The sequence below is a fragment of the Taudactylus pleione genome, unplaced genomic scaffold (assembly GCF_031769625.1).
Source record: "Taudactylus pleione unplaced genomic scaffold, aTauple2 ptg000003l, whole genome shotgun sequence".
Classification (NCBI taxonomy): Eukaryota; Metazoa; Chordata; class Amphibia; order Anura; family Myobatrachidae; genus Taudactylus; species Taudactylus pleione.
In genome coordinates this window covers 3587580-3603947 of record NW_028284406.1, presented here as the reverse complement: position 1 = coordinate 3603947, position 16368 = coordinate 3587580, and the positions used below count along the sequence as shown (strand labels likewise).

Below are 16368 nucleotides of genomic sequence, written 5' to 3'. Positions count from 1 at the left end.
ACGCATTTTAAGCTCCTTTTAGAACTATCCAAAAAGAGCCGCCAGTCTTCTGCTCGATATTCTGGTAAACCCATCACCTGGAGAAGTTCCGTAATATTGTTGCAAAACACAAGATTGTTATCTTGGCTAAAGAACGTCAGTATGGCTTTCTCTCTATTTCGATAAGACGTTATAGTAACATCCGGCTCAAGACAGTGCTTGTCTTGAAGTCTGGAGGCTAAAAGCTCAGCTCCTTTTTTTTAATAAGTTCAAGTCACAAATTAAATCATTTCGTTCCTTTTGAGAAAATTTGTTTGGAGTAGAGGAACTTTCTTCAAACTCACTTTCATCTGTGATGTCACTTGCACTGGATGGAATTAACATTTCCACATCATCACATTCAACTTCGCACAAAGAACTGAATGATGGTACAGGCAAATCTTCGCTATGTGGTATTGGTTGTTTTGCAGGATTCATACTTGGGTATTCCCATTTGCATTTCTTAAATCGATTCATACCCTTCACATTTACAACACAAAACTAGCAGTCACTCAAGTGATCTTTTGGCTGACACCACATCATATTTATGCCGAAATTAAGTCCTTTTCGATCACCTTTAGTCCAATTGCGGAGTGATTCCATGTAGGTTTTACAAACTTTGTGAGGCACCCAAATCTTGTCTTGCTGGCTTTCGTGACGTCCAAAATAAGCCTGATACGCTTGTTTTCCGAATACAGTTATATTTTTTTCTTTCTTTTACAACACTATATTTGCCACAAATATAACAAAAAACATCAGGGTTGTTAGTACACCGTCTTCGAGAAGAACTCATTTGTACGGTGAAAACGTTTTGTTTCACACATTCAGTGCTAACTCCCAACAAAAGCCGAGGACGTACTGAACAAAACAAGCCCAAACGGAGGGAAATTGGTTGTGATGGGAGAGAGAGAGGGACGAACACAGGAACAGGAGGTGCGCTAACTGCGTCACTCGGTCCTCTCCTTTGCTCCTCTCTGTATGCTGGGAGAAGGCGTGGCTGTGGTCTGAGTATGTCCCAGCAGTGCATTGCTCCTCTCTGTATGCTGGGAGAAGGCGTGGCTGTGGTCTGAGGATGTCCCAGCAGTGCATTGCTTCTCTCTGTATGCTGGGAGGAGGCGTGGCTGTGGTCTGAGGATGTCCCAGCAGTGCATTGCTTCTCTCTGTATGCTGGGAGAAGGCGTGGCTGTGGTCTGAGGATGTCCCAGCAGTGCATTGGTCCTCTCTGTATACTGGGAGGAGGCGTGGCTGTGGTCTGAGGATGTCCCAGCAGGCTCAGCAGTGCATGGCCACGCCTCCTCCCAGCGTTAGCGAGAGATGTGAATGTGTTATATGTTTCAGACGTGACTACCTGCTACATTATCACACATAAAACAAATTCTTGTTATTGTTGAAAGAGGGTAGTTGTTAAAAAAGCAAAACTAATGATGCGTACACAATGGGCGGTTAAAGTGGACGACTGAACGATAACGATATCGTTATCGTTCAGTCGTCCATTTTTAACACAAAAACGATGAACGATAACGACGACGCGCGTTCCCGCGGGTCGTTCGTCATCATCGTTCATCGGGTTAACATGCAGGCCAACCTGACGATGTCGTCAGGTTGTTGCATGTTGGGGAATGGGGGAGAGAGCCCGGCGCTGAATGATATCGTTAATGATATCGTTCAGCGGGTGTGCTCAATATCATGAACGACATTGAGCACAGCCTGCCGGGGACAACACTACACGATATCGCTCAGGGAGCATATCGTCTAGTGTGTACGCTCCTTAAGTCGATTCTGTTAAGTAAAGCGGCTTAGACTTGTAAGGGACTTCAAATGGAGAAAGTAATTGAATTTTATAATTTTTCATTAATTGGAAAACTGGAGCCAGTTCAGCTATAGCGAAGATCTAATGCGAAAATAGGACCTGCCAGCACTCTCGCACCGATCTTAAATCCTTGGCAAGAAAAAAATATATTTATTTTGTTCCCCAGTGTTATAATTTCTCTTATTGCCATGATATGCGGCTTTAAGAAATAATATTTAATGGGGTAAAATTCACAATATTGATAAATTTGCTCTTTAATCTACCTTGTTGGCTCAGTACTTTCCTGTTTCCAAAGACATGAAAACATGAGATGTTGGGGGTGTACGAGGAGGATCGGATTATTTGGGAGACACCTATTTAGAGGTTTCATTGTATACGTTCTTTTTTTAGTTGGGAACACCTATGTAAAAGTTTTCCATGTCAATCTGCAGCTGTACGGGCTAGTATAAATACCTTGACCTATAAAGCAAGATTTATTCACTTTATAGGCCAATAAAATTGCGCAAATATACTAATGACTCACCTGCCGTCCAGTGCATAGAGACGGTCACTGAAAGCATCTCACATCCGCCACTCATGCACAAAATCGGAAACGTGAAACGCAGATCGGGGCGGCCATCAGCCTTCTGAGTACTGTAAGTCTCAGCTGCCGCAGACACAGGAAGTCTCCAGACACGCAGAGCGTTCTCCTGCTGCCAGCAAGGGCGCAGTAACCAGCTTATCGACATCCAGAAAACAGTGTTTAAAAGGTCCAACATTCCTGCGTTTTTCTAACCACCCCCAAATGCTGACTACCTGCCACTCACTTTGCGAGTGAACCCTCTGTGTGTGATCGTATTCGCAATCCAATCGCTGCACGTGCGCAGTGCGGCTTACACGTTTGCGCAATGGCTAACAATCACTCAATCTGCGTAAATATCGGCATTGCGTCCTGATCTAAATCATGACCTATATCTACCTCCCCTCTCTGCCAGGCTGTACACGGACTCCCCTTCCCCGCCATAATCCAGATCAAGATCTCACACTCACCTGTAAAGCCCTTACCTTATCCTCTCCCCCTTCCTATGTTTTTAACACTATCTCTCCGTCCAGACTCCCGTATGCCCACTTTGCTCTGCCAATGACAGCTGTCTGTCTTCCCAACTAATTGACTCTTCCCCTCTAGTATTCTTCCTGTACTGATCCTCACCACTGGAACTCACTCCTTATCAGGCTCTTCTCCTCTCTTCAAAACTTCAAAATGACCTCAAAACCCTTTTATTCATCAAAGCCTAGTTACTAGGCTTACCTCCCCCAATTTGGCCCTAGTATCTATCCTATTAACCTACCGGTCTGTGTCAGCCCTGTAGATTGTAAGCTCTAATGAGCAAAGGCCCTTACCTTCACCGTCATCTCCTCTCACTTGGAATTGTTTTTGTAATCAGCTGCTCTGAACCTGAATGCTACGCTCACCATATGGGGTAAAGGTTCAGCCAGAGCTGGTTTTATACCTTATAGTGACGGTTTGCCTAGATGTGTACATACTGACTGCTGTGTGTATGTTGCTATTATTCTGATATGTTTGAACTGAACTCTTTTATGCGTTTTGTATGGTGTTATAGTTAAAGGATAATAATAATATTGTGAAGACAGAATCTAATTCTATGCCCCCAGCTCGTTATATTATAATGAGTCCAGTGGAAGGTGTGGGGAGAATGCTCCCTCCAGGGCTAAGTCCTTTGAAGCCTGGAATAAGTTCGGCATGGGAATTTGTTTATTGTTTCTTGGGTTTGTTCCATTTCTCTCTGTCAGTTCCCTCAAACGTTGCAAAAGGCAGCTCATTACCCTAATGAGGCTGTACACCAGATACGTGCACGTCACCTTAATTGCCTCACACAGACCTGGCGAATCTTCCTTTTGGGTTTGCTTTTTTTATTTATTTTTCCTTTTTTAATTTTTATTTATTGTTTTTCATTTTCTTTGTTTTGTTTTTTTGCCGTTTTGCAGCTGCTTTTCTCATTACATGATTGGCTGTTTGCTTATGTCATTTTTGTTGATAAGTTGCATTGTTCCGTGCTGTTTCTTTTGTCACAATCTTCTCGGCAGCCGGTATTGATTTCAGAGAGAATCTTTGTTCTTAGACACAGAATGAACTAACACAGAGTTATTTGGAATATGTCAATATGAATATTTATGTAGTGTTATTGGAATAGTACTGCATAAATGTGTAATTCAAAAGATACCACGCTCAGTTCTCATCTGTGGCATATTAAATCAGACCTTTCACTGACACATACTTCAGGGAGCCATTGGGTGAGTTCAAGCAGAAAACGTGACTTTTAAAGGTCTTTTAAGTTCGCTCGCAGCCCCTCCAGAGAATCTCCCCTGACTCGTTATTCATTGGCTCCTGGGAAGGTGGGTGGAACTTATCAAACCATCTAAAGAGGACAAGAGGAGGTATTGCCCAGAGCAATTACATTCTAGCTATCATATATCTAGTACATTATATAAAATAACTAGAGTCTGGTTGCTATGGGCAACACCAACACTTTTCCTCTTCAGACTCCTTAGTGAATTATATTTATTCTCACTTTTTTTTTTCTACTCCCTCAATGGCTGACTCCACTGCCTGAAGTGCAGGGTCTCTTTTCTCCTCATATAACCCATACCTCTCAACATTTTAAAAAGCAAAGACAGAACAAAATAAGATACACCCCTCCCCACCACTGAATAACTGTGCCCAGAATTGACTGGGACTTCCCATAGTGATGAGCCAATCACAAGCGGCCAGTATGGTTACATGCTTATGATTGACCGAGCAACTAATGGGGTTCTGAATCACACTCCTCCACTGGTGGGCACGCGTATGAGGCAGAATTTTCTTATACTATTGGCTTACAAAAGAGCCACAGTACTTTTTACTGTAGGGTGGGTATTTTCTGGGAGTGGGTAGGGGCGCACTATTTGTGGACCCTGTTTTCCAAGAGGCAACAGTCCTGCACTGACCAGCCTCAGTCTGGGTTTCACTACATCCTACTTGTTTTTCCTGCTTTAGTTGGAACCTACTCAGGCTACCTAGCACTTGTTGAGGATTTGGGGCAAGGAGAGGCAAGTTGCCCAATTATTATTATTATTAGAATTATTATTTATTTTCCGTTTTTTCAATTTTGGTAGAAGGTCCCTGAACTAAGCCGCATGGAATAGGAGATAGATATATATATATCTATTTAACGAGGGAAAAATTTATGCACAGAAATTAAATTAAATTGAATACCGCCTCTGAAGAGTCTGCAATTCAGGACTGTTGCAGGAGGCCTGGATTTCAGCCTCACGGCTACAATACACAAACTTCCATCAGCTCCAATCCCATTGCTTCTGCATCTAAATTTTCCACCAAATGCTTAGCCGTCTATGGCCGGTATCCAATTAGCAGCGAAAAAGTGTTCTGACAAAAAAAAAAAAAAAAAAAAGTTTTTTTTCCCACTATTTTCGAGCCAGTTTGCTGATTTTTTGTTTTCTTGGTATCCAACTAAACCCAGTTTTTTTAAGTCTGTAATTGTTATTTTTTTCGCACGAAAACACATAGGATCTGTGAAAAGACGTGGACCTATGTATTTTCACTGCCGTGATTGGGAGAAAAATGGCTCCTTATCATGGATTTCGATTTGCCTGCCTGAGGCAGGTGAAACAAAATCGCTGATAAGTGCCAGCATTGGGGCTAATTGGATAGCCCCGGGTAAGGTAATTAGCCGTGGTAATTTACCGTGGCTAATTGGATAACGGCCTATGGGCCTGATTCAGACCCACTCGCAAGCGGCTGTCCGCTCGCAAGTGGGTCGATGTTGTGCACTGCGCATGCGCTCGACGGCGGGAGCTCCGTCCTGCGCATGCGCCAGACGCGACGAGCGAAGGACTTTCCTTTGCTCGTTGTGTCTGATCAAAGGGGGCGTGCTGTCGATGTTGATTGACAGCACGCCCCCTTTGGTGGGCGTGCCGGGGGCATGCCTCCCTGACGGGGGCGTTCCCAAGGGAACGCCTACCGTCAGAAGCCGGCCCACTGACATCACTAGTGATGTCAGTGGGAGTGATTTTGGCTCTGATAGAGCCAAAATCACTCCGGGCCTTGCGGTTGAAAACCTCAACCGCAGGCTCCGGCTCGCAGTGGCGATGGTCGCGATGGTCAAGACCATCGCGGCCATCAAACTGCACGCTCGTATAGGCTGTGGGTGGTGACCCACAGCTATACGAGCGTCCAGGAGGACGCTCCATAATTATGGAGGTGGGCCCTGATTCAGAGCGTGCGCTCTGCTCAGAGCGTACGGCTCTGAATGAGGGCCTATGTTTGTTGTATTGGATCAATGGTCATCAATTCGCAGATCGTATATAATCAGAATGATGTGTGTACGGCCAGAGTGACGCCAATACAGAATCTGAATCACATTTATTGACCACGTATAACGAATACAATGAATTAATTTTTGCAGCTACTACTCTCATAAAAAAAACAACTCATAAAAAAACTACCATAACAGCAAACATGCAACCGTAAAAGCAGCAAACATGCAATTATAATAATTAAAGTTCATCACAGTCTCCAAGGACCTACTATTCCCCTAATCCAACACTAATTATTCAGCAAGATAACTGCCTGTGGGAAATAGATAATAGCAGAGCAGCATGGTGACACAAAGACCAGCATGGTAACCTCATAGCACCAAGGTTTTAGGTTCAAATCCAACCAGGATGCTGTCTAGTTAGCTCTTGCACGTTACCACATGTTTCAGAGCCCCCCTCCCAATGGTCTAAACCAGGGGTGGGGAACCTTTTTTCTGCCGAGGGTCATTTTGATATATCTAACATTATTCATTGACCCGGTGCAGGCCACGCCCCCTTGGTGTGATGTCACACTGAGCAGGGCCACAATTGCCAGTAATAATAGCAATGTAAGGACAGTGGTGTGACCGTCTGAAGCGTCCTAAGGACGGTCCAGGTGGCACTGCTGCATAGATTCTGGCTGCAGGGTGCCATTCTAGGCACCCTGCTAGCCAGATGAGGCTAGCAGAAAAAATCTCAGAGGGCCAGACCAAATGATTCCGGGAGCCTTATACAGCCCCTGGGCCTGAGGTTTCCCATCCCTGGTCTAAACACACACCAGCGGGCCCATTGTCTTTTGGCCAGACTAGCCTCAGTGAATACAGGCGCTTCTGTGTCCATGGTAGGGTATAATACAATGGGTCTGATATGGATATGAGTAAATAAACATACTAAAGTATAATAACTGTAATATATATAGATAACACAGCTACATGTAAATTCAGATATTTTAACATGTACCACGGTACTATATATCCATATATTACCTAGCTCATAATGGATCATCTATTTTATGTTAAATAGACCATTAATATCCTGCGGAACTGGATATTCTTCTCTAGAACCATTGATGGGCACACTAGCAATGTCGAGACTGATATAGCAGATATCAAGACTATATAGAAAGAGAAATATGTGAAAGATATGTTAAAATATATGAGACTGTGGCAACATATTCTACTGGTAACATCACGGCCATCTTGTTCTATGTCTGTATTATGAGTTTCCACCTTATTAATGGCATTGCCTCCGTTGCTCCTGTCCGTTTTTCCATTGCAGATCAGCAGCAGAGGGCGGCACACCGTCAGGGTCACTGGAGTCAGCACGCTGGATTTCCGCGCAGCATTCTCCACGACGGCCATAGTGGATCCGCTACGAGTCACCGAGCGGCCGATGCAGGGTAAATCCACCAAAATGTCAGAACGTCTGGAACTAGCCTCAGGGAGAACCCATGTTTGTAGGAACCTACGACTGTCTGAGGTCTCTCGGCAGTAGAGACAGAAGAAGAGATTTCTATTCCAGATATAGTAATCCCACGGTTTTACATTTTTGGATTAGCGCTTTTTTTTTTTTATATTAAGCTCTTTTTATTTAAAAAGTCGATATTAAGCTTGGGCTGGACAGGCATACTATTGTATCACGTCAGCAGGTTTCAGTTTAGGGGCGGCATGCAGCAATGTCAGAAATGCGGCCAAACCTCTGAAAATTAAGTTTTCAGGGGTTTGACCGCATTTTTCATGTGCACAAAGCCCCGGAATGCAATACATTCCAGGACCTGGATGTGGATACCTCCCAGCTCCCCGCGGCGCACATCCGCAGAAGAATGCCAGAGGGACTTCTGGGCCATATACCCGGAAGCCCATCGCTTGCAAAGGCCAGCTCTTGCCGTGGCACTGAGCGCAGTGCAGCGCTGTTAGACTCTGGGGACTAGAGTGTGCCCAGAGTCTACAGGAAAATGGCGCCACGGACATTTTCCCTGTGTTTTCCCTACTGAGCGTGCACAAAACGCTGTGTAAATGGGCGTGGCGGCCATTTTCCAGGCAATTTTGATGGCGCTGAGTGGTAAGTATTAAAAATATGGGTGCTGGGAGTGCGGTGTGGGCCCCCCTGGACCCTGGTGCCCTTGTACCCCTGCACCCATTATAGAAATGCCCTTGAAAAGGACGTATGTAGATAAGATGCGGAAAGACCACACTTTTTATTGAAATTTGATTAGAGATGTGCTGTTCGGTTTTGAATCGAGTCTTCCCGCCAAGTTTGGATCTCTGAACGAGGCGAAACGTCATCTTTAATGAACATCTTGGTACAGATGTCCGAGGAATATGACGTTTTGTCCGTATAAGATGATGTTCTGGCTCGTTCTGCCTCATTCTGAGATCCGAAATTGGCGGGAAGATCCGAGCCAAAACCGAACCACATATCACTAATTTTGATACAGTTTCCTGGACCTTGCTTTTATTTTACCTTTTTATGCTGTTTTGAAAGATATTTGGTCATTTATGAAGCAAAGAAATGTGGTTTGTATGATGGGAATCAGTATGTTATACCGCCCGCCACCCGGCTTACCTTCATTCGGAATACCGGGCGTTGGGCTCCCGGCGTAGGTCTAATGGTGCCGCTAACACCACCTGTAGATGGCATACGTGGTACAGTCATATAAGCTTAGCTTACCGCTGTTTGCTAAATACAAAACGAATGTCATACTGTATCTCCTTTAGCGAGTGATAATGGGGTTATGGCTCATTTATTAATGGAACCCTACATAATGGTCTCTAGAAATTAGACTTCATTTTGCTAGGCGTAATATTATAATATCCAGCAGTGGAGATTGCATATTATATGGCAGAAGGTGGTATTAAACCATAATTGATTTCTACTTTCAAATAAAAGCTTTTTGCTCTGTCTACAGTATGCCCACAAAAAGCTGATTATCTGTGTAATAAGAAAGAATTGCACGTGCATGGACTAAATAATTGTGTAATAACATGACATGATAACTCGTATATAGCTTCAAAACAATTATATCAGCCATTTTTATGAAACTATTGATGTGATATCAGAACCAGATGATTTATTACATTCTGCTTCTCATATATATTTTCCTCCCCTTCTACTGGTTTAGGAGTACCGATCTCAGCTCTGATAAACTGCACCGGCCTCTCTCCGCCCGGGAAGGTGACAACTCTGGACTTCTTACGCGTTTCCGGCGAGTCCTACTTCGCTTTGCCGGCACAGCGTCTGCCCTATAAGCGCAGCAAGCAGCTGTGGACAGTACCGCTGTTCCAGGCACCCAGGGGAAGTTTCTTCATGAAAGTTAATGGGACCGACCACAATGGGCACCAGTTCCAGCGACTGTCCAATGTGGCCTACACCAGCATAATACCAGGTGAGGGATGGGGTGTATATCACTAATGGTATGTCTTCCTTGACTCTAGTATAGAGCCATGCCTAGGCCATCTGGTGAGCTGAAATAGCGTCATTTACGTCACTTAGGCAATCTGCCATGAAAGAGTACTTCAAAAGATAAATATTGTCACATTTAGGGGTCTATTTACTAAGCAGTGTTAAGGGGGGTATCCACTAGACGATAAAGTTGAACGATAACGATAAAATCGTTCGATAATCGTTTGAACATTGCTTGAAAATTTGGTCTTTTAGACATCTATCATCGTTCAAATATGCTGGTCAACCTGACGATATCGACAGGTTCAGCATGTTTGCAGATGATTGATTGTACCTGCACTGAACGACATATCGTTCAGTGTGGGCACCCTGCAGTGTAGTGAACGATAACGATATCGTTATCGTTCAGTCTGTTCACTGTCGGGTAGTGGATACCCTTAGGAGACAGAGTGAAAAGTGATAAGGTGCCAGCCAATCAGCTCCCAACTGTCATTTTTCAAACACAGCCTGTGAGATGACAGTTAGGAGCTGATTGGCTGGCACCTTATCACTTTTCACTCTGTCTCCTAACACTGCTTAGTAAATAGACCCCTCAGTCTCCTATATCCAAATATTCAGAAATACGCAATATTCCAAAAATTTTTTAGCATGACTCAGATAGTGAAACCGTTGCTTTTTTGATGGTTCAATGTACACAAGCTTTGTTTAAGGCACAAAATTATTAAAAATATTGTATAAAATTACCTTCACGCTGTGTGTATAAGGTGTATATGAAACATAAATTTCATGTATGTACACAAACTTTGTTTGAGCCACAACATTTTTGAAAATATTCTACTAAATGACCTGCAGGCTTTGTGCATAAGGTGTATATATATTACATTCTGTGTTTAAATTTGGGACCCATTCCCAAGATATATCATTAAGGTTTGCACATATTCCAAAATACGGAATATTCCGATGTCCAAAATAGCCCTGGTCCCAAGCATTTTGGATATGGGAGACTCAACCTGTATTAGATCCGCCAGCCAGGTTACTCCCGCTAATTCAAACTTTTCAATGACGAAATTTGCCATTTGTTAATATAGTTCCCTTTTTCATTACCCTCTAGTGTCCATAAAAGCAGTTGACTGAGACATGTGTCTCACATTACCCCTGATAATAGAGCCTCTTTCAACATTTACTACCATGAATAGATATTCAAGTAAGAATATATCCTGTGAAGTCTTGGTTTCCCTCGAAGGCCACTTAAGCCCGTTATTATGAGGAAAGAACCAGCTTTTTCGCACATGTATTATTTTTTTTTACGTGCCCCGGTGGTTTCTGCACTATAAGCCTACGCCATAATCATTGTAACACCACGCACTTCTCCAGCTAGTGAAAAGTTAATAGCTTTGCTTGAAGACAGTAAATATCCATCTCACATATCCCCTATTCTTTTTATTGAACCTAAGAGGAACTATTGAAAACTTTAAAGCACTGTTCACCCCAATGAGGGCCCCAACTCAATAGATACCCACTCAGACAGTAGTGAGAGGAGAATTGTCACCACATGCTAAGAAGTACCCTCATCCTGGCTACTTATTGGGCCAGGAAAGGGGGGTGTGTGCATTGCCGGTGGCAGCTGATTAAATTAGGCTGGCTTCTGTCAAACAGGGTTGTCTAAAAGAGTGTAACCCCTTTAAATGTTTTTTGTTGCTTCCATTGTTAAAGGGATAATATTTTCATCAAAGTCTGAAGCTTTGAAAACATCCTTCTCTTTTCCCAAAGTCTGTCTTAAGCAAGGTAACATTTACTTATGTTGCAGGGTGATGTCAGGCTAAGACATACATCACTTTAGCTGTCAGCTCAGAAGCGTCTTCAAAGGCCCCCGAAGTGTCATTAGAGATGTCACAAAGTCACCACAATGACAAGCTCTGACAATGTTAAAGTATAATGATAGCATCTTTTGACGAGTCCATACCTTGCAGCTGATGAAAGGCAATTTTCTCGAGGGCACTGTCTCTGGTCATGCGATGTCCCTGATGTACAGAATCTTTATTAGATGATTTAGTATAGGTACAATAGCATAAGGCGTCCATAACTTTATTGCAATTAAAGACAATCTAACAACTTACAACTAACTTGTACTAAAATAAAGACACGTACACAGACTGCTTTGGTTAAATGGTCATAACTTGCTTTTATTGAAGGTATGACCCTGAGCTTTTAATTTACTTTTGGGAGGCAAAGAAGGGTGCTACAAGCACTCAGCTCCAGCCATATGTTACTTGACCAATATTAGGGAGCGACTGATACGCCCCACTGTGGCCATTGTAAGCTAAGCTGTGAAGACTCACAACCCCTATAATATTGCATAGTATGAGCGTGTCCGCAGAGATGGACGCCCAAAGTCCTCCCGCAGAGGTAGGCCATACTATGACCCTTCAAAGGATATGTGCTCCACAACGTTTTCTTACACCTTACGTTGCCACTGGTTTGTAGCACCTTCCCGCCCAACATGATAATATAACATAGTGTTAGTAAGAACACAACACAATAAAGGGCCTGATTCAGAGCCGCTCGTAAGCGGCCGCTCGTTCGTTCCGAGCGATGTTTGGCCAACTGCGCATGCGTACGGATCGTAATACGCATGCGCGAACCAGTCAGTGCGGCCGAAAATCGTTTGTTCGCTAAATAGCGAATGCCTGCTATTTTGAGTGACAGGAGGAGGCGTATGTGGGTGGTAACAGGGGAAGGTGCTTGAAAACGGGGAGTGGAGATCCGAACGCAGGCGTGCTTAAACGTCAAAACGGGCATTTTATGGGTGTGCATAATTAATACAGCAGCGTCATTGACCACGTCACTGGGTTATTTTATAGTCAGAACTGCTCGCATGATTGCGGTAGGAAAAACCAACCACAAGAATAGCGAGCAGTTCATACGCTCGTCGATGTACTCGATTAATCTAATAAATAGTGGACATGACGTAGGATGCGAGCGGCCAGGGGGCGTAGTTTTCCAAAAAACGACCGCATGTTTGGTTCGCTCGTTCAGACCTAGAGGCGTGAACAGACCGCAAAGAGCGAACGATTCATTTGAATAGCCACCCCTTTTTTCTGAACGAGCGAGCGCAAATAGCGTCCGGCTCCGAATCAGGCCCAAAGAGCACAAGAAATAGATAGGGGAGGGAGGGACAAACACCATCCAGAAAGGAAGTTGCTGGGCGTATACCAGCCTTATAAAGACCACATATAGCCACTCCCAACATCTCACACATGATCAGAAACCAACCAACCAAATAAACCCCAACAAACTACTCTACCTAGCAACAGTTGACCAAATTCTAACCAATTACAAAAAACTAAAGACTCTTAAATAGCTTTAAGCCTATGCAGCTCTCAACTCATCTGAACGTGGCAATTATACCCCTTTCTCCTTCATCCACTAGGGGACACTGGAGTTCAAGACAGTGGGGTATAGACGGTGGTAGAGTAGAGCCTGGCACTTTAAATAATTTAGAAGTGTGACTGGCTCCTCCCCCTCTATGCCCCATCAGCCCCAGTTTTTAGAATGTGCCCGAGAGAGCCGGTCGCACATGAGGCTGTCTCCAGCCTTTCTCATATAATTTTTATTTTTTATTTTTATTTAACAAGCTGAGGACAGGCAGGCTGCTTACTGTGGCAGTCTGCCTGCTACGTGGGAGCCGCCGGGAGGGCACCACACGGCTACTGCAGTCTGTGTCCGGTGACCCTGAGGGGGGACTTTAAACAGAGTCATCGGACTCCATGAGGACCCGCCACAACTGAAACCGGTTCGTGTCCGGGTTTCCTCATTTGCCCCCCTGCCCAGCAACCCGGCCGCAGCAGTCCGTAAGTATATCCCACTACTCCTGACTAGCTGGAGTGGTGGGCCAAAACGCTGGGCTCAGGGACAGCGCACACTGCATGGCTGTCACACACGGCTCCTTCCCCCTGCCAGTGAAAGTGGTAGTGTCGGAGCTGCTGACGAGACCTGCTGCTGCACTCGACAGTCAGCGTCCGGGTCTCTGGCTTATACCTAGCCATCCCCCTCCTATTAACGAGGGGATGGAGCGCGGGCCCCTGCAAGTGCGTGTTAAGCGGCAGTGATTCCGTGACTGTCACTGAGACGCCTGTTCCTCCCTTCTCTATATGGGAGTAGAAACGCTGGGCGGTGTGAGTAAGATCACACAGATGACAGACGCCGCACCGCTGCTCACTAAATAGTGAAGCACAGGGGAGGTCCTGCCATCTGCCATTGGTAGTGTAATGGCGGGCTTCAGGAGACCAGACGAGTCCCTCTACATGAGGCAGCGCTGACAAGCAGCACGATCCTTGGGTAGGAGTACCCGCGTATAGAGGCTTCCCTTATTGAGACAAGGGCCCAGCCTTATAGATGTGTCTGCTGATGCTCCCGTACCCCGCTCAGAAGGGCCGGGAGGAAGGATGTCTTCCCTACATTACGCCCAGCCCACTTTTTCCTAGTAAGTGGGCAGAGGCGAGCCTTACAGTGCACGCGCGCGCACACACTGATAGGGCGTCATACATCCTGCCGCGTCTAATAAGAGCCGCGCCATCTGTAGTCGGGCTCGTGCTCTAAGCCCTCATCTGAGAGCAGCGCGGTCTGCCGGTCCGTTAGCGCGGCTGCGCAGACATACTCGGCATTAGTCCCCCCGTGAAGGGAGCTCAGAGGTACCTGGGAGGGCATCCTGCCGCGTCTAAAGCAGGCAGCAGTAGCCCCCCAGTATTAAAATGGCGGCCGCACTCGGGGCAAAGCCACGCCCCCTTCGCGGCCCTAATTGCGAGCACGCAACAGCCCAACCAGCGGGGCAGCCACCACTGCCTACCGCTGGTTAAAGATGCAGTGCAGTGCAGACCAGCGCCTGAATGAGCGCGGCTGCCTCCTAACTCCTGCAACAGGGTTAATTAATGCGACTCCCTCCCCCTCCCACGCTGGGAGTGCTGCTAGCACAAAAGTAGAAGTAGGAGGGAGTGCTTTTAAGTGCTAGCTACAAATAAGTATCAGCGCAGGGCTCGGATCTCTCCACGGCTCTTGCTGTGTGGAGTTTGTATGTTCTCCCGGTGCAGGCAGCACTGTTTTTGCTTAGGCTCATCTTAACAATTAGCAACGCTCCTCATCTAAATCTCAGGAGGAGATGCCGCGTCCCGCAGCTCCTGGCTGGGCTGAGCAGGCTTCCCTGTTAGCTATAACATAGGGCTAATAGCCTTACGTTATACCAGCACAATGCGGCTCCACGATGCAGCGCTGTATGACCATCACACTCCTGTCACAGCAGGACAGCATCACCGCTTTATACTATTAAGGGGGCTAGCAGCGCTGTGCTAACTGGAGTGTAGCAGTTTGCACACGCACAGCGCGGTATTCATGAACAAACAGTGCCCCCTGTTTCCCTTTTAAGGACTGTAGTTACTGCCTGCACACAAGCAGTATAGCTCAGTGCACTACCTGCAGCAGGGAGTGCTTTAGCGTGGGTCTCTTACGACTACCACACTGGGAGTGCTTCAGCGCAAAAGGTAGGGGAGGCCCTGTCCTTGTATAATAGGAGTTTAGTGCTAGCTACAGTGGATAGCTGGTTGCTAGCTGTATGGGCACTAGCCCAATTCCCTTTTGCACATAACACCACGTTAGGCGGTTCTGAAAGAGGCCAGTTCAATCGATGCATCACAGCTAGAAGCGAGGGGTTGGCGAGACAGTCCCGCCAATGCAGCGCCGCTTGGCAGGCTTCCCTTCGTTCTTTAACAAAGGGCGCCTAGCTTAATCTAATGGCTTGATATCTCAGCCTGTGAAGTATCATAGCCTCATGGTGTACTAGCTCTACTGTTCTGGTGCTGCTGCCAGAACTTATGGTTATAGCATACCCTTCACCCAGGGTTAGCACACTTTGGCGTCCCATCCCCAGGCTTATGCCTCACATGGGCTCGCCTTAAAGAGACTTCCCATGCATATATGTGGCAGCACATATACTACATTATAGGCTGGTCTTAAAACCTTTCACCAGTTTTCTGTGCTTACCTTAGAAGGTATGCATATGTGCATCTATTTATATCTCATGTGTTCCCTTCGGCAGCACATACAGGAAGAGGTTAGTAACGTGCGGCTAGTGTAGTTGTTGGCATTACTGCCTCACAGCACTGAGGTAGTCTTTTTGATTCCCACTTCGAAAAGTGGGTTAATCTGGCGCTAAAAGGGCTCACCTGCTAAGGCGAGTACACCTGTAACAGAAGGGTCCCAGGATCGAAACCAGTCTGGGACAGCACGCAGCTACCATATCCTGCCCCTGAGCAGTAGCTGAGTGACGGCCACACGCGGTACATGAGCAGTCCCCCTGCGGGGGGGTAAGCCACGGGTATGGTATGTATATATGTGTGTGTGTGTGTGTGTATATATATATATATATATATATATATTATGTATATTGTATTTTATACTAGCCCTGCAGTAGAAACATATACATGCTGGAGTGAAATTTGTCCTTGGAGTTCCTTCCATGGCTTTAATTTTTGCTCATGTTCTAGTTTTACAATATTATCGTCACCTACTAAATTTGTATGTAGGTATGCGTATGCCTATATGGATATCGCTTCTTATCCTTCCCATAAGAGCAGGGGTAGGATCTGTTCTTATCAGTTTTATGTCGGATACCTAGCATATTGATAGAAGGCTGCGATTGGAGGCTGGACTCCTGATGCGGAAGTTGGTACAATAACTCCGCTTAACACGATCTCTCCCGGGGGATTGGGTTGTGTGTGTATATACATGTATAT

The 16368-nt window shown here is 45.5% G+C and overlaps 1 protein-coding gene across 1 annotated transcript in view; it reads left to right on the top strand.

The window, feature by feature from the left end:
• The window catches only part of HMCN2 (hemicentin 2), a 267414-nt gene that overhangs the window by 30259 nt on the left and 220787 nt on the right, over window positions 1-16368 (top strand). The window contains exons 7-8 of the mRNA XM_088466840.1: window positions 7460-7580; window positions 9303-9566. Coding sequence (XP_088322966.1) covers window positions 7460-7580; window positions 9303-9566 — 385 coding nt within the window. The remainder of the gene's footprint in view (window positions 1-7459; window positions 7581-9302; window positions 9567-16368) is intronic.